This window comes from Gopherus evgoodei, chromosome 6 (genome assembly GCF_007399415.2).
Source record: "Gopherus evgoodei ecotype Sinaloan lineage chromosome 6, rGopEvg1_v1.p, whole genome shotgun sequence".
In the NCBI taxonomy this organism is placed as follows: Eukaryota; Metazoa; Chordata; order Testudines; family Testudinidae; genus Gopherus; species Gopherus evgoodei.
This window is the reverse complement of record NC_044327.1, coordinates 91,938,598-91,957,839: the sequence shown is the minus strand read 5'-3', so window position 1 is coordinate 91,957,839 and position 19,242 is coordinate 91,938,598. Positions and strand designations below refer to the sequence as shown.

The window sequence follows — 19,242 nt, the reverse complement described above, 5'->3', positions numbered from 1 at the left end:
TTTGACATCATCCCCCGCACCCTGATGACGTCAGCGCCGGGAGCTGTGTGTGACGTTAGTGCGTAGGGGAACGCGCTGACGTCTCCTATTTAAAGGTCCCCAAGCGGAGGATGGAGACAGAGCGAGCAGGTGCCGCTGTGGGGAGCGACGGGGCTGCAGAGCATAGGGAGGGAGTGCGCGGCGCAGCCTGCTGGGGACTGTAGGGTGCCCGGCCGCGGGGAGGAGGCGGGGCAAGTGCACAGCCGGGACCGCTAAGTCGCTGCGGTCTTGCGGACAGAACAAGCGCCTCGTCCAGTGCCCGAGGGGTGGGAGAGAGAGACGAGGGGGCCGGGGCAAGCAGCGCCTGTTCCCGGGAGCTAGGCAGGCAAAGAAGGAGCGGAGCGGGGGCGGGTGTGAGGGAGGGGGGAGGTGCGCGGGGAGCTGGCGGCGCTGGAGCAGCCGGGTACAGCCCGACATTGAGCTCCCAGCCACGACACTGGGATCTCGCCGCCGTGTGCGGGGCCAGGGAGCGGGAGTCCCGCGCGGCTCCGACCCTTGGTCTGTACCGTGCCCCTGCGGCACACGGGAGTGGGGGGCGCTGCCGCTCCCCTCCCCAGCTGCCGCTCTCGATGATTGATCCGCCTCTCCGAGCCCGGAGAAAGATGCTCGCCCGCTCGCTGCAGGATGAGGCGTGACTGAAAGGACCCGTCCCCGCTGGAAGAGGGAGCGGCGCCCCGCGTCTCCACGGCCGGTAGGGGGGCCTCTCTCTGCGGGGGACGTGCCACTGGTGCTCCCCCATAGCTGCTGCTGCCGCCGCTCTCTGGGAGCCTCATGCCAGCGCCGGTGAAACGGCTCGCTCCGCCTCCGCCTGCTGCTCGGGAAAATGAATCGATACCCCCCATCCTGTCGCTGCTGCCGCCGGCGGGGGTGTTAGAGGGAGAGGCGGCGGCCACCGCTGCGCATAACGCCGGCCGCATCCCGCGCTGCACCTGACATACCCCGAGCTCGCGCTGCCCTGGGGCTTTGCTTACCCGAGGGATAAACGCTGCTGCAGGGTCCCTCGCTCCCGTGAGAGGCGAGCGTCTCCCGTTCTCCCCGCGCAAGGAGAGGCTGGCTGGCTGTGGGGAGGGGATTTGCTGTCTGCTGCTACCTCCGAGGCCATCTCCCCTGGCAGCGGGCTGGAGATACAGGCGAAAACCGTGCTGCGAGAGGATATGGGAGAAACCCGTCTCGGGCTTCTTCCTTAGGACGCCTCGGCTCCTTCTCCTTCCAAAGAGGATTGTGATTTCTTTGGCTACAACCGCACATGCCTATGGACTCCGATTGTGGGAGGCGCTGACCCGCTAGGGCAGCGCTTAAGCCCTGCTAATAGGGGCGCGGGGCCACTTGGATTTCTCTGAAACGCCTGGGATATTCAGTCGGGAAACGTGGTGACCCAGACTCGTGTCAGCATCGCCAAGGGAACGTCGGACCAGAGGGGTAGAGAACCAACAGTGTAGTGGAGAGGCGAGGAAAATCCTCTGGGAATCGTCTATAGAGCAACTTTGGTGCAAGTCTCGATTGGGCATCATGGGGTAAGGATTTCATACTAAGAAATGGACTTGTCAAGAGGAACATAAAAAGGAACTGGGTTTCCAGGTGGTTCACAAGTTATAAGCAAAATACATAGGTCCCACATGAAATGCAGAACAAACCAGCTTTTAAATTCTGTTGTCAATAAGAAAAGGTACAGGAAGTCTGGTATGTAGAAATTTCATTTTAACTTTAGTAGAATGAATGCTTTCGTGGCCATGTGATATAGTCTTTGGTCTCTCAGCACTATGGACTTGGATGGGGCACCAGGAGTTGTATTAAAGGACACTGTTATTTCTATAACAGGTTTCTGCTAACAAGTTGAGTAGGGAACTAGGGAATATTTCAGCAACAAGACCTGAAATGATAGCTAGAAAAACATCAAATTGGTGTTTCTGCCCCTTCCAGATTTGGCTACCATCTATTTCATGTTTACATTTTTAATTTTTACTCTGAAAAGTGAATGAAAATGGCATCTCTATATTGAACTGATCATTTCCTTGTGTGACTCCAGTCATACCTATTTGCATTGTGACAAACCATTTTACTCCTCTTGACTTTGCAGGGCCAGATCAGCTAAGAAAGCGATTTGCATTCTATTATTTGGGCATCCTCAGAATTATTTAATAAATTACATTTAGTAACCTATGCAAATCCACCAAAGATGACAGAGTTGTGTGGGTTTCATTGGTCACAACTTGGTTTGCAGAATTCTCTTTCTGATGCTGACACAGAAGAAGAAGATAACCCAGCTTGACTTTCAGATCCCAGACTGAGAGAAACTTGAAAACTTTCAGTGACATTTTTTAGTCACTTTCAGAGTTGAACCATAGTTTAAAGTATAGCTTGTTACATTGACTTAACAGTAGGTACCAGGAAAGGAAACATTTGTTCTAGCTCCTCTTCCAGGTTCCCTACCAAAGAGAAATTAGATCTAATGTATAGTTTTCCCAGCTTTTATAGAGTGTTCTCTGTATTGGAAAACCACTGGCCACTAATTATCTGTGTAAATCAGAACTTGTAAAGTAGAGAGGTGGGGTAAATTTTAAGTCATTTAGGCTATGAAGTGACTTAGCCATTCCAGAAATCTTTTCTCATGGCCAACTGGAATTTTAATAAGTCTTGAAGTCATCCCAAGCAGCACACTTAGTTGTGCAGCCCCTACCAAATATAATGGAAAAATCATATGATCTCTCTCTATATTTATCTTTATCCTTATTCTTTGCACGGAACATCAGTGGGGGATATTTGACTAATTCACTATACACAGGAAACAGTAGTGTGGATTATAAAGAAAATGTTATCATATGCACAGAGTAAACCTCAAAAAATCACTTTTTTCCCTAACATTTTGTAATTATACTAACTTTATACAATAGTAAGGCCAGCATTTCAAACAGAAATGTGACTCAAGACAAGTTATGGTTCTTCAGTGTCTCATTCATATAGGGGTTTGTGCTGGGAAGTGAAAAGTGCATTTCTCCTCAAGGACAGTTAAATGGGCATTTTAAATCTCCTCCAGTTTTTTCAGCAGCTAGTTGCGGGGCTTTAGGTAGTTCTGAATATGTTCTGGTATGTAGTTCTGGAGTAGACTAATCTTATCTAATGGCATAGGATGAATAGATTGATAATCTTTTAGATCCCAGTGATGCACCTCTCTTGTTCATAGGTTATATGTTATATTCTTGCTTTCTCTCTTCTTTTCCACTCAACCACCAGACAACAACCCAACTCACTTTTCATTTGCAGCAAGCTACATACATGGAAGATGTATTCAAGCAAGCAGTAATGTAGGTAACTCCTTGTGATACAAGTGGCTAAATGATTGCGGGGTCTTCATAGAATATAAATACTGTACAGACCTTAGTGCAGTTTTAATTCTGATGTAGGAACTGTTGCTTTTGGACGTCTTTCAAAATACTACTAAAGTCTGCTCTTAATAGTTTTTCTAAGAACTTGGTTAGTTGATCTTACTCCACATATGAACGGAAAATGTACTTTGTCCTTCACAGAGCACTGAAAAATATGAACATACTTAATGCTACCCGAGTGTGTGTGTGTGTGTGTGTGTGTGTATATATATATACACACACATGAATTCTGCCCAATACCCATGTTTTCACTGTTCTGTAGTAAAAAGTAATGAGTTCCTGACCCCTTCACAACTTTATCATTTCTGAAAATAAAAGCTAGCCAACATAAACAGAATATTTCACCATTGCGGAGAAATTAAAGTGTGTTTAGTTATTTTTTGTTAATTAACCAGTGCAAATTACCTCTTCTAGTAGAGGAGGTGGAAGTTTCTGTAAATATTTATTACAAATATATAAAATGTGAGGGGCTTTTGGAGTATAGAGAGAGGAGGAGAGACTACAAAAATGGCTTCCCAGAGAGTAGGTCTCTAACTGAGTAATTTCAGCAGCAAATCACTAGCAGATCTTCATCTGAAGAATGTCTCTCTTCAGAGAGAGTGCATGCTAGATAATGTAGAGAAATGTATTAACTCAGAAACTGTACTATTCTCTCTGCAGATTTCCTTGTAAAGGAATGGGTACAATCAGATTAGAAATGCTGATATTAACCATTGCTAAGACTATTGCTGTATAGCCGTGTCTACACTTACCTGTTCCTGACAAGTTTCACAGTGAATGCATGGGTACCACGTTTAGCGAAGATTCAGCTGAATCCACTGTTGAGAATGGGCAATTTTGCTAGTGTTGAAAAGCACATAGCATGAAGTATCAGTCCCCTTCATGGGTCTGAAGTCCTTTTTTGTGTTAGAGGGCACTCTGTGATATTTGTGTAGATGCTTTTTCTAATGTAAGATATAGCAACTGTAACACAACAATTTCTAAAGTTATCTCGATCATGGCTTTTTCTTCAAGCTTCTATTCAAAATGAATTCAAGTGGTATGCAAAGTGAATGACTGTAAACTCTTGAAGTTTAATCCTTTAGAGTCAAGTTACAAGAGTGCATGGCTACTCTGATAGAAGCAGTGAGGCAGTTGGTAATTCAAACATTTAGGCAGGGGTGCATCTATTTTATCAACATATCTAATACTTAATAGGTGCTGTTTTTCTACACACCTCTCACTCAACCTATGAACATACAAACTGGTACCAGGCCACACCAGTGGTATACCTATTTCAGCGCTTCGTACCAGATGCTTCAGAGGTAGACACAAGAAACCGCATATAGACAATTGTGGAGTAAACTGTTCAAAAGAGAAGCTTTCTGTTTTAGTCATATCTAATGTAACTGGATGTTCTTACTGACACTATAAATATTATCCTTCTAAGCTCTTGAATTCATAGCCTCAGCATCTTGTGGCAAATAGCTTAACTATGCACTGTGTAAAGTATTCCTTTTTTCAGTCTTCAGTTTGTTCCATTTCAGTGTCATTGAATGTCCCTTTTGCTTTTGTAATGTAAGAAAAGGTAAATAGAAATGCCTGATCTAGTTTTGTCTGTAACATTCATTAATTCATACCTTTTCATTATCCCCACTTTGATTCATCTCACTAAACAGTTCTAATATTGTTGGTCTCTCCTTGTATACAAATTTCTATATCTCCAGTCATTCACTCACTGTCTGTTTCCTGAGCGTCTGCAGGGTAATTTCAATCCAAGTCCCATTAGAAGGAATAGTTTACACTACTCATGAGTATTACCTTTTATTGTTTAACACAGAATTTCACCTGCAATTTTGCTGCTTGTTGACCTTCTTTGTTTTAACTTAGTGAAAACAGCTTTGTCATCTAGAAGGTCTGCCAATTTGTTGGTCACCCCCTTTTTAAAGATAACTGAAAAATATATTTAAATACCAGTTCTGCTATGAAGAACTTGGGCAACAGCTGTTAACTTTGCAAAGTGAAACCTGATCTTGGCTACTCTTGTACTTTCCTGGATAAGATCCTGGTTTATTACACTACCTTTGCCCTGTAATCTTCTTCTTTCATTAGGGTTACCAGTTTTGGCTGGATGTATTTCTGGACTGAAGGTTTCATCATGACATAATCTTTAATTAAAGATGAATCTTTAATTCCTGGAGACTCCAGAACAATTCTGGATGTTTGTCAACTCTTTCTTTCATATGGCTTGGGTAGGTAGGAATGACTACAAATTTATACAGCAGCAGTGAGCTGGTGAACATCCTTCAGGCCCCCAGCAAATTATTAATTCCCTTAATAGCCTTTTTGCAGGACTTTGTCAAATATTTATTGAAAATACAAAGAAATTGTTAACCACTTTGCCTTTTATTTACCCTTGCTGAATGATCAAAAAATTACAGTAATTGCTATCTTTGTTTTCTTTTTTTCTAATGACAGTTATGACACTTGTCAGCCTCCAGTCCTTGGGTGTAGCTGCAGACATTAACACATGTATGTTTTTGCATGCACTAGCACTTGAAAAAATTGCTAGGAGATTGCACAGTCAGGATAGCAAGGCTTTATCATCAACTAGAGAATGTTGTAGAAAGTAGTATGTGTGTACTTATTCCACAGATACTATTCGCTTTACTGAAACAGAAGTTCCACATGAGTACTTGAAGTAGTGCATGCCAGGGCTCTTTTTAGACACCTGGCAGAATGCATATTTCTAGCTGATTGATTACCCTAATTTTGACTCATTTACATGTGGTCTGAGTCTCAGGCATCTAGCTAACACTCCAATTTTTAGCAAATATATATGTATGGTCTCTTTAAATCTTCTTTAAAAAGTGGATTTTTCTTTAATTGTGTGGGACTCTGTCTCTGAGATAATATACCAAGGGTTTAGCCTCGTGGGGGAGGGAGGAGGGAGACCCTGCAGTTAGCGTGGAGTAGCTAATGTGCAATAATTCCCCATGTGGACACTCTTACTGCCTTAGTGCATAGTAGCTTAATGCACTTTGGGAAAAACCCTTAAACAGGCAAGTTGTTACACTTAGGCTATGGCTACACTGCACAGCTTTTAGCAACATGGTTATGTCGCTGCAGCTGTGCCACTAAAAGTCATGCAGCGTAGCAGCTGTAGAGCCGACAAAAAACTTCCGCTACCAACAAGCTGCACTTGTGTTGTCGGTAGGACAATGCGCTGTTCACATTGGTGCGTGTTGCGGCAAAACTTTTTTTGGGGGGTGGGAGGTTTAACATCTCTGAAAGACAAAAGTTTTGTCATTCAGTTGCCAATGTAGATGTAGCCTAAGTCTCAGTCAATCCCTCTGCCTCTCCCCCCACCCCAACAGACTCTAGTCTTAAAGGGAAACTTACAATTGAGGTTGTAAAATCTACATTGAATTGTGCTGAACCATTTTGTTTGGGCTTACAGCATAGAGATACATGCTAGACAACTTAAATATCCATATGAGGGATTTATAAAACAGAGAAAAGAAATGTCATTTTCACCTTTTTTTTCTTTTTTTCAAAGCAATTCAGAGATTGTCTGCCCTTTATATTTCTTCTTCCAGACTATGTTAACTGAGTATTAAACTATATTTGACAATACTAGAAACCTTCACACACCACAAACTGGACCTTTTACTAAACAGCCAGCTAGGATATGATGTCCCCTGTTGGACACTACATCAAATTTAAGATTCTTATCCTGATTTTTTTTTTCCAAGCTACCTAATGTGCTGGATTCAGGCTAACTCAAGAACCAGCTTTTCTCATCAGTAGTGGTCTCCTACAGAAGTTGGAAATATTGCTTATAAGTATGAGGGCAGAGCTTTTTGGTAATGCATTCGTGATCATGGCACTTTCAGGACAAAATAATTTTCATTGCCACTGCTTTTCCATTTAAATACTTTTTTAACACTTAAAAAAATCATACCCTTTCCTCTGGCAGGGGTGGAGTGTAGTAACAAGAACTCTTGTTACAGATGTACACCCCAAAGTGTATGTACTAGATGAGTGAGGTATAAATGCCTAGAAAGAGTCCAGTTTGTGTTTGTTCTTAATACTAAATAGTTCATGGACTATTACCTGAGGAAGTAATGTGGTCGGGAACTCCACACACTTAAAGCATGCGTTTTTTATGGCCTTGAAACAGGCATGAGAAGATTAAAACTGTTTTTGCAGCTTTTCAGCACATAGGCATGGAGTAGATTGGGCTGAAGACATCTTTCTCTCCCAGTCCTGCTCCCTAATAAAACTGGAGCATGTTATAGGTTTGTTAGATACATTAAACCATCCCCCATCTTCCCCCCCCCAAAAAAACCTTTTGTATTAATCAACTGTTAGTTTAGAGATAAACACAGTGAAATTGGTATGGATCTGGTTTCATATTGGTATAACTGTAGCTCTAGGGGTCGCACCAATTTATTATTATTATTATTTTTTTTTTGGTACAGTAGTATAGCTAGATCAGGACGAAAACTGTGCCTAAGGGTGAAATCCTAGCTCTGCTAAAGTCAATAGCAAAACTCCCTGTCACTTCAGTGTGCCCAGGATTTCACCCTTAATATCTCAAGACAAACATGGTGGATACCAGAGGATTATTTGCAAGTCGTTTTATTCTTGGGATGTCTTTCAAATACATAATAAATGAAAACTGTGGCTAAGACTACAGACACTGCTGCATTGCATATCTCATTGTTAACATGTCATTTCAAAATAGATTAGCGGGCTGCTGAGTGTGTCTTTTTATGGCTTGCAAATGATAATGGAATTACCACCGGTTCTTATGAATAGCTTTAATATACAATCCACTTAAAAAAGGATGAAAACAAACCAGCATGACTGCTTAGTGCAATATTAGTCACTTGTATTAGAAGCAGAATGCACCACTACTGGCTAAATGTTATTTATTTATTTATTAAAAAGAACAACTCAAGAATCATAGGGAAAGTCTACACTGCAATTAAAAACCTATGGCTGGCCAGCACCAGCTGACTCAGGCTGTGGGGCTGTTAAATTGCTGTGGAGACGTTTTGGCTCTGGCTGTAGCCTGAGCTCTGGGACCCTCCCACCTTGCAGGGTCCTAGAGCCTGTCTCCAGCCTGAGCCGGAACATCTACATAGCAGTTAAATGGTCCAGCAGCCCAGGTTGGGTGTCCCTAGCCTCTATTTGCCAGAAGGTGGGAATGGGTGACAGAGGATGCATCACTTGATAATTACCTGTTCTGTTCATTCATTCTGAAGCACCTGGCATTAGCCACTGTCTGAAGACTGTGTTAGATGGACCTGTAAGTCTCACCCAGTATGGCCATGTTTATGCCATCTGTGGGTGTTGGCAGTTTACGCACACCCTAAGGGGCCAAGACAACAAGTAATATAAAGGCGGGCACAGAAAGTTACACATTTAAAAAATAAAATTCCTTCTTATAATAGTAGGTCCATCAAAAATTATCTGCTTACTCTTATTTTTCACCTCTATTCAGCACTTGTCATAAACAAATAGCTAAGGGTTAATGTCTCTTTCACCTGAAGCACCTGACCAGAGGACCAATCAGGAAACCGGATTTTTTCAACTTTGGGTGGAGGGAAGTTTGTGTCTGAGTCTTTGTCTGTCTGCCTGCTTTTTCTGAGCTTTGAAGAAGTAGTTTCTACTTTCTAGTCTTCTGTTTCTAAGTGTAAGGACAAAGAGATCAGATAGTAAGTTATATGGTTTCTTTTCTTTGGTATTTGCATGAATATAAGTGCTGGAGTGCTTTGATTTGTATTCTTTTTGAATAAGGCTGTTTATTCAATATTCTTTTTGGTGTTTTTCCATGTCTCGGCGGTGGGCCGCCTCTTCTTCTTCTTGCTTCCTTCTGTGGGCCAACTCATCTTCTGCTTGTTTTCTTCGGTAGGCCACCTCTTCTTCTTCTAGTTTTCTTTTGTGTGCTGCCTGTTTGATTTGTTCTTCTCTTTCTTTCATCTCCATCTCTTTTTGTTTTATTTCCAGTTGTCGCCTGTGTTCAGCTTCTTTGAATTGGTCTTCGGCCTCAATTTTTGCCGTAGAAGTCATGATTCCTGTTTTCTTGTGTTGGGGTGCCCTCCGGTGTTTATCTTCTGAACTGCAGGCTCTCTGTTGCCTCCTGAAGTCTGCCTAGCAACAGTGCCTTTAGCTTATCTTCAATGTTAAGTAAACCTGAAAAACCACTTTATTTGCATATATATAGTGCTGGTAATGACTCTCAATGGGAGTGCTATTGTGTGACAAAAGACTCTTATTAGCACCTTAATGACTTCTTGCTTAACATGCAAGCCACAAACTGCCAGAGAGAGCAGAAAAAAAAATTCTCTCTGGTTCCCTTTTAAAACCAAACTGTTTCTCTCTGCTAAAAAGCCCTTAGCAGAGAAAAGAAAAATATAATATTCCTACTGGCTTCTGTCTATATCCCACCTCTGCCACCATGTCATAACCTTAGTCCCAGATTTGGACCTTAGCGTCCAAAATATGGGGGTTAGCATGAAAACCTCCAAGCTTAGTTACCAACTTGGACCTGGTACTTGCTGCCACCACCCAAAAAATTAGAGTGTTTTGGGGCACTCTGGTCCCCCTGAAAAACCTTCCCTGGGGACCCCAAGACCCAAATCCCTTGAGTCTCACAACAAAGGGAAATAATCCTTTTTCTCTTCCCCCCTCCAGGTGCTCCTGGAGAGATACACAGACACAAGCTCTGTGAATCCAAACAGAGTGACTCCCCCTCTCCGTTTCCAGTCCTGGGAACAAAAGCACTTTCCTCTTCACCCAGAGGGAATGCAAAATCAGGCTAGCAAATCCAACACACACACAGATTTCCCCCTGATTTCTTCCTCCCACCAATTCCCTGGTGAGTACAGACTCAATTTCCCTGAAGTAAAGAAACTCCAACAGGTCTTAAAAGAAAGCTTTATATAAAAAGAAAGAAAAATACATACAAATGGTCTCTCTGTATTAAGGTGACACAATACAGGGTTAATTGCTTAAAAGAATATTGAATAAACAGCCTTATTCAAAAAGAATACAAATCAAAGCACTCCAGCACTTATATTCATGCAAATACCAAAGAAAAGAAACCATATAACTTACTATCTGATCTCTTTGTCCTTACACTTAAAAACAGAAGACTAGAAAGTAGAAACTACTTCTTCAAAGCTCAGAGAAAGCAGGCAGACAGACACAAAGACTCAGACACAAACTTCCCTCCACCCAAAGTTAAAAAAATCTGGTTTCCTGATTGGTCCTCTGGTCAGGTGCTTCAGGGGAAAGAGACAGTAACCCTTAGCTATTTGTTTATGACAGCACTGCAACTTAATGTTGAACCTTGTGGCTAATCTTTTTTTAAATCAGAATTGTTGCTTATCTATCTGTGGTACAGTAATGCATAGGGAGAAAAACATACTGATTTAGTGTTTGTAAAAGTGGATTACAGATATCTGTGTAAAATAACTGTCCATATCACCTTGGTCAAATATTAATCTTGTAACTATAGCTTCCAATGTATCTCAAATTGTGTATATGTAAAGAAGTTTTGAAATACGTAAGTAGACAGGACAGTTTCTGTTGATCAGATATTATTATTATTATTTATTATTATTATTATTTATTATTTATTTAAATCTAAAGGACATGCTCATTTATAGACTTTGTGTTTCATATAATGAAAGATGTGATTGAATTAGCAGGAACTAGTGGAGAATTAGGATGAGACTTGAACTGAAAAAGTAAGTGTGCATGCTTCATTATGCATTTCTTTCAAAAATATTTTTTTTCCTTTCTCTCTTACCCTCAAAGAGCAAAAATGTCTGGTTCAGATGTTGTTGAAAGAATGAATAAACTTGCAAAACCAACAGACTGAAGCTGTTATTCTTCATGATGCAGCTTGGGTTTCAGACTCCTAGCTCTAGTTTCCAATCCACTATGTGTGGGGGGTTCATTGTCTTGGTGGTAGAGTAAAGGAATAAGTGTTTTTTTTTTTTTCCTCTTTAACTCTGTGATATGATACTGACATAATCTTTACCTCCATGAAGGGCATAAACAGAAGAGTGTGTTGACAGAGTTGCCAAGCACCAAAAAAACCCCAAAACTATACAAATTGAGAAGCTTGGAGTTAAGGCTATAGTGGTAGGTAGGAATTTATCTCTTTGTGGACAGATTTTTAATTTGAAAGCATGGTCCTGTAAAAGTCTTCAATTTTGAAGGTTTTCATATAATGTGCCACCATTAATAGGATCTTTACTTCTAAGCAAATATGCCTTTTAAAGGCTGCTCTTGGGACCTTTTAATCTGAATTTCCTGACTTTTAACAAGATTTAAAATCTCTCAAATGTTGATTTCTTACAAATGTCTGTAATATAGTCTCTTAGGATTAAATTAAAAAGGATGACTAAGTGCAATGATCATAAGGGAACCATGTAAGACACCATTAGAATAGGGTCCGAGGACTAAATTTAGAGATAGCAGCATCCTAACGCTTCTAACTTTGCACAGTTTTGGGGTCAGACAAAATTACCAGTGGTAGTAGTAATATTGCAAGTTACTGGTTTCTGGGAAGGAAGAGCATGGAATACATTGCAGTTCCAAGGAATTAAATAACAGGATTAGAAATCAAACACACACTGCTGGCATGACACCGAAGCATACTGTGATTGATATCTTTGTTCTGTTGGCAAATATAATGCTGATGACAGCAGTCATTACTACTACAAAAACAATAACACCAGTCCAGAAAGACTGTATTCAGGCATCCAGCTGCTCTCATTCCAAGTGTAACTGACTGACGCTTTCACTTGAAAAATCAGGGTAAACCTAGATTTCCTATATCTTTATGCTGGTTGTCACCGACAAGTATGAAGTCAACTAGTTTGCACCTTTTGGGCTTGGCTGGCTTGAAAGGATGTCTGGTAGCTAAACAGCTCTGAGAGAAATTGTGATTCAAATTCACAGTTCCTCTCCTGCTTCTTTTCTACCCTCCAACCTCCTCCACCTGCCAAATATGCACAGTTTAATTTACTACCTCATCGAGTAAGTACTGCACCCCACCATGGTGCCTGGCTAGCTCTGGGTGCAGGAGCCAAGGCTGTATCCTCACAAACATTGGGCCTGTTCTCCCCATCTTCTCTGGGCATGAGGCATAGGGTTTAATCTAGGAGAGTTTTCTGTGACCATCTGGAGGGCTGGGTTGGTTTCTTATTAGGACAAGTACTCTTTCATGATTCTCTACAAGTACCTTGTTGACAACATAAACCTAAGTATAAGTAGGTCCTCTTGTGTTCCTTGGCTATGGAAATGACCCATTCCCACAAGTTAAATTATTGAATTTAGGGGTTTTAAAAATGCTTCTCATCTGTATGGTTGCAAAGACACTGTGGATGTGACCAGCGTAAGTTAGGGTGAAAAGTCTCAAATCTACATTAGCCTAGAAGTATAGCTCTGAGAAGTGTGAATTCTCATGCAACTCAGTGAGTTCTTAAGTCTGAAAGGTGAAGATTTGATTTATTTTTAGCAATGAAGTATTCAGCTGAAAAATCTGTTCCACCATTCCTAGCTGCCAACCATGCAGCCTATGCCTCTCGGGTGCCAAAAGGCTTAGCTCTCCCTTACCCAGCTGTGAAAACCTCCAGTGTTACCCAAGTCTTATGATGCAGCTAGGAATTGTCAATACAAAAATTATTAGCATATTGAAAACTGAAAATAGTAAGACCATGTAAAATCAATGGCGTATATCAAAATAAACTGCCTACTGGCTGCTGTCCTGCTTGTAGTATTTTCCTATTCAATTCTTTATAAACTTCCATTTAGCAATAGGAAGCTGCTGCAGAATTTCTTGTCATAACTGTATGTATCCTTTTTGTCTCTTACTAGAAACTTGCTGAGTAAAAGAATAGCCATTGGTTTGTGTATACACAAATCAGTGACGGAAACTGAGAAAAAATGGCTGGTAATTGGTGGCTTTTTCACCAGCATTCTAGTTACATAAGTAATTTGGGTCCCTAGCAGTTATTTAGCCTACTGACTTTCAAACAAGGCATTGTACCATCTGTACTTTCATATGAGTTATGGACTTCTAATTTCCAATACCCACTGATGCATACTCTGAATTGTATACAAAACTAACCTATGTTGGTTCAACTTGCTTCAACTTTTTTTTTATTTTCCATTCTTCTCTTTTTAATGTTTCTTCTCTCAAATATTTAACTGGACTACTAACAGTGTCCTTATCACTGTACAAAACATGTCGGATGATCCTGTCACTGCCACAAAGAATTTTCAACCTTCAAAATCCAGATACAAAATGCATTGGATGACTAGGAGAATGGGTTTTAGTGTAGTAAATGTTGCATATGGGTGTAGAATAGTGCTTTCTGTTTTTAAGTGGTTTAACACTTGATGCTTTGTGGAAATATTGAGTTTAAGAAAGGGATTTGAATGAAGAAGGTGATTGCCTTGTTCAGCAGGGCCAGAAAGGACTTTACATGTGATAGCAATATGTATAAACAGTGTCCAGAGATGAATGGGAAATGCAAAGGAAGAGGTGAGGAAGGAGATCTAGGTGGAGAAAAAAATAGGATTAGGAAGAAATAAGCATGGATAGCACATGTAGAATCTTGAAGGGCAGTAGGAGAAATCTGAACTTGATAAAGGTAAGACAGTTCATGGATGTTTTCAGTGGAGAGAGTAACTGGGCAGGGGTCAGGAGAATCTATTTTAGGCGTGGTATCTCGGATGGCCGGGAGGAAATTGAGCAAGGAGACCAAGAGGAGAAAGTTACAGTAGCACAAGTACGAGATTGCCTGTGGCATAGTTGTGTGTTTGGCGTGGAGAGAGGAGTGAAGAGTAGCTGAGTAGCCAACTGGATGTAGGAAGCCAAAGCTTCCACCCGGTGTGTTGGTTTTGTTCCAGGAATTTGAAAAAAATATGAGCATAGCTCTGAGAGTGATCATTTAAAACATTGTCCACAATGTTAAGACCCCCATTTGCAGCCATTTAGCTTTGTAAGAACTCATCCAGTTCAAAACACTCAAGTTATTTAAGTTGCTAAATTAAAAAGTGAGGGTTAAACTGTTACAAACATTTTAACCAATACATCAGTGGATTTCTTAAGGGTTTAGTATAGAGCTTGAGCATTCAATACCACTGCAAGGAGACACCTTTGTCTAAGCTTATGGAAGGAAAACCATCAAGTGTCTGTCAGACAAGGTAGATGCAGATACTAATGAGCATGTTGAGCTCTCATCTTTAAGCCACAAGAGAAAGAATAAACGTCTTATAGGTCAGTTTGTACTCCACTTCTGCTGCTCGTGGCCATAATAGGTTAATTTTCACTGGCTGGTAGGGAAAGTTGTTAAATCTAACTAGGCCGGCTGGTGTGATAGCAATTTGAAATTAAATATGTACTAACTAGCTCATTTGTCTTTTAAAGAAGAGTGAAGCTGGTGAATGGAAGTGATGAGTATGTTGCATAGCATGGGTCAAAGGCCTGAAAAAAGAGTTTAGCTAGTGTGGTGAGAGAAGCACCAAATGCTGTCAAGAAAATTTATTTAGAAGAGCAATCAGGCATCTGGGTAACACCTATGCTCCAGATCACTAGTAGTGACCATTAGTTATTCTGAAATGAAGTTATTCTGACAGCATGTCTCCACCTGCTGTCCCCTACAACTCCTAATAGTAAATGTTTACCTCTAGAGAGATAAGGTAGGTGAGGTAATATATATTTTTTTTAAATTGGACGTCTCTTTCACCAACAGGCATTTTCAGAATACACAGAGCTCTTCTCCTGGTTTACCTTTGTCATTTAGGGCATTCAATGTATTCTAAACTTAACAGCATTTGCAAACTTCTGCTTGTACATCACCTTTAAACCTATTTTCAAAATAAATTATTTTCTTTATGCCATTTATTTTGTTTCTAGTAAATGTTGTTCTTCTGTTTAAAAAAACTTCTGTTTTTGAAAATGAAATGTCAGCATGCTTTTGGACTTTGTGAATCTTAGGGAATTGACAATAACAAATCATACGTACACCATATGTGCTAGATGGTTTTCTAGACTGTCAAAGTACTAGCTCTGAAGAGTTTTTTAAAAAATGAAGTAATTATTTTCTTTAAAGTCAAAGTTACGCAGTTATGTGTTAGTTGTACACATTTGCAAAAGACACACAAATATCTAGGGTGATTGATACTAGAGAGAACTTCAGAAGGACCTAACAGAAATAGGTGTATGGGCAGTATGATGGCCGATGAAATTCGGTGTTGATAAATGTAAAGTTATGCTATCTGAAAGGATTAACTCTACTGGTGTCAAAATTAGCTGAAAAAATATGGGTATAATTGTGGACTTATCAATGAAAATTTATCATCAGCATGCAGTGGTGTTCAAAATGTAAATCAGATGTGAAGATGCATAATGATTGATAGAAAATAAGTGTTATAATGCCAAGTCAATGGCATGCCTTTGCTTGGGACATTTTGTTCTTTACTGGGCATGGTATCTGAAAAAGGAGACAGAAATAATATGGGTTTTGGAATAGAGAAAGTATATCCTCAAATATACACCATTGCTTGCAAGTTTTAAAACTAGGCTGGAATAAATATTTAAAAAGTGTACTCTACAGAACTCTCTTGGCTTGACATTGAGATGGACTGGATGATCTAAGTAGGCTCTTCTCTTTTGATGGCTCTCCCATTATGACCTCAAAGCACCTTCCATTTACTTCTATTGTCAGTAGTCTCAGTGTCATCTTAGACCTCAGACTCTCTCTCTGGCATCTCCAATACCTGAAAATATGCCTGTTGCTACCTCCTCAGCAATTCCCATGTATATCACTACCTTGACTCAGCCTGTGGTGAAACTTTCTTTCCATATAATCTTCTCCTTTGATTATTACCATTCTTTTCTGTGGCCTCCCTAAATCCTAGCTCTCCACAATGCTACTGCTGTCACGCACTGGAAGACACATGAGCACATCACTATTTTCAGCAGCTCTTCTGGCTCTTTTTTCTTTTCTTTTTCAGGATTCAGTTCTAAATGTTATGAACTTGATCTGACTATTCTCCTTCTCAGTTGTCTGTCTCCTGGTTCCCCTTCTCCTCTCCCAGTCTTCCCACTGGTACTATTTGTGCTACAACCTATACTGCTGCTATGTGGTAGAATCCCTCCTTTTTCTACCAGTCATTGATGCACTTACTTTAAATATTACCTGAAAGCATCTCTTCTCACTTACTATACATCTTAATTTCTCTTTTATCTGATATCTTTAAAAATGGTTTGAGTCTGTGTAGGAGCTAGGAATAGAACTTGAGAATTCCTGTTTCATAGCCCTCTGCACTCATCACTGAGCCACATCTCTCTGTCTTCTGTGGAATTGAGAGCAGATGCCTGATCAGCATTTTCCCAGATTTTTTACAGAAGGAGGGCGGTGACAGACCCAGAGGAGGCACTCATGGTGCTACAGACACATAAATTTAATGTTAGTTTCATCACCTGCTAAGGATCCACATCGGAAGATCTAGAGTGATGAATCCAGGCGGCCTGGAAACTGATTAGCTGCTTTTGGGAGACTAGGTGGTGATTATATGCTACTATAAAACTTTATTCTAGTGCGAAGAGGCTGGCTGCATTCCATTAAATTATTTTCACACTCCCAACCAGCTTCTTAACGTTAGTGTTACTGCTTGGCTGTTGCTACAAATCATTTAAACTATTTTTTATTTTTCAGTTCTGAGGATATAGCGACAGATAATTCTTATAGCAGATCTTTACCGTTCTCAGAGTATTGTGGGCATCACAAGGTTGATACACCATTGTTAGGGTCCTGCCAAATTCACAGCCGTGAAAAACATGTCACGGACCATGAAATCTGGTCTTTTGTGTGCTTTAGAGATTTCATGGGGGAGACCAGTGTTTATCAAATTGGGGATCCTGATTTAAGGGGATTGTCGGAAGGTATGTCACAAGGTTATTTTAGGGGGATCGCAATATTGCCACCTTTCTCCACTGCCTTCAGAGCTGGGTGGTCAGAGAGCAGCGGCTGTTGGCCAGGTGCCCAGCTCTGAGGGCAGCACCCAGCCAGCAGCAGCACAGAAGTAAGGGTGGCAATACCATACTATGGCACCCTTACTTCTGCACTGCTGCCTTCAAAGCTGGGTGGCGGAGAGTGGTGACTGCTGACTGAGGGCCCAACTCTGAAGGCAGCAGCGCAGAAAATAAGCATGGCAGTGCAATACCATACTATACCATCCTTCCTTCTACGCTGGTACTGGCGGTGGCTCTGCCTTCTGACCTGGGCTCCTGCCTTGTAGCCACCTCTCCAGCTGCCAGTTCTGAAGGCAGCAGCACTACCAGCAGCAGTGTAGAAGTAAGGGTAGCAGTACTGTAAGCCCCCCCTACAATAACCTTGTGACCTCGTCACCCCCCCCACACAACTCCTTTTTGGGTCAGGGACCATGGCTTCCCATAATGTAACAGTCTTTATTATGCAGTATGTTTCCAGACGTAAGGAAAAGGAGTAACTTGCCAGATCAGTGATGGCAGATAGCCCTGGAGTACTACATACAGTGCTTATTAAAAATGAGTGTAATTGATTTGATACTTATTACTGTAAGATGAATTCATTTACTTTTTTTAAAGATGCTCATCCAATGCCCCATGTAGCGTGAAATAGTTATTGGCTGATCTTATGATCTGGATCAGCAATTCCTTTGAAAACTTAGAATGCTTCTAAAGCCTGGAAGAAAATGTGAACTGTTTGGAAATTGATGATGGAGACAGTGGGTATATATCAATTTTAGCCCCTCTTATTATTTGTCACTCTTTAACCATCAACGCTGTACACAGTGCTGATGAAGATACTGCCCATGTCTAAATGAGCTTACAGTCTAAATCGATAGACCTAGAATACATTGTGAGAACCAAAGGAACGTTATCTTTAAACTTTTAACTTTGCAACTGATAATTTTATTAATGTAGGTTAGTGCTTCTGGGCTAAATGAGTCTTTGGAATGGAACTGAAAGAAGACGGGTGCTTAGCACACTGGGATAAGAAGTGAGTTTGAGACACATAGCACTGGAAGAATGCACACAGATAAGAGAAAGTAGAGGTGAAGAGGAAAGATGAGGCAGAATTCTTTCATTGGGTGAAGAGAAAAGTGGTAATAAATTAAGGCAGAGATGAGGCAGAGGCTGAGCCTTGACGGCAAGGACAAGGAGTTTAAAGTTGATATGGAAAATGCGTAGAAGGAGAATGACCACAGTCTTAGTGCCAATTTATGAAAACTTATTTTTGCTGCTGAAATATAGCAGATAAATTCCAGGTGACTCTTTCTGACCACACTAGAGCGACAATAAGAAGCTTACTTTGTGTTTATAGATTTTTTTTTTCAGCTGCTTTTGACTCATTGTATTGATCAGCACTGTGCATACTGCTGCACCAGTATGGGGTGTCTGAGGGCTTAGTGTGCTTAGCAGAGGAACTGTACTGCAGTACACTTAGTTGTGTGAGGGTCAACAGTTATATTATAGACTGGTTTTCAATAGAATCAGGAGTACAGCAGGGATGCATTCTCTCACCTGTGCTCTTTAATGTTCTAATAGACTATCTGATGACAAAGCTGACTGAGGCCAAAGTAGTAAGCGGTGTGAAATCTAAAGATTCATCTTTAGAGGATCTTGGGTATGCGGCTGATACTGCCTTACTGGGAGAGACCATGGACCAACTACAGCTAGTGGTAGAAGAGCTGTGAAAAACTGTAGAATCTATGGGACTTAAGATCAGTAGTGGTAAAGCTATTTGTGCCTCCTATAAAA

At 41.0% G+C, this 19,242-nt stretch overlaps 1 protein-coding gene across 1 annotated transcript in view; it reads left to right on the top strand.

Annotated features, from left to right (window-relative positions):
• The first annotated feature begins 419 nt into the window (after nt 1-419).
• HOMER1 (homer scaffold protein 1) overlaps nt 420-19,242 on the top strand; it is a 153,022-nt gene continuing 134,199 nt past the window's right edge. Inside the window, 1 exon segment of the mRNA XM_030567547.1 lies at nt 420-1,553. Coding sequence (XP_030423407.1) covers nt 1,549-1,553 — 5 coding nt within the window. The 5' untranslated portion in view covers nt 420-1,548.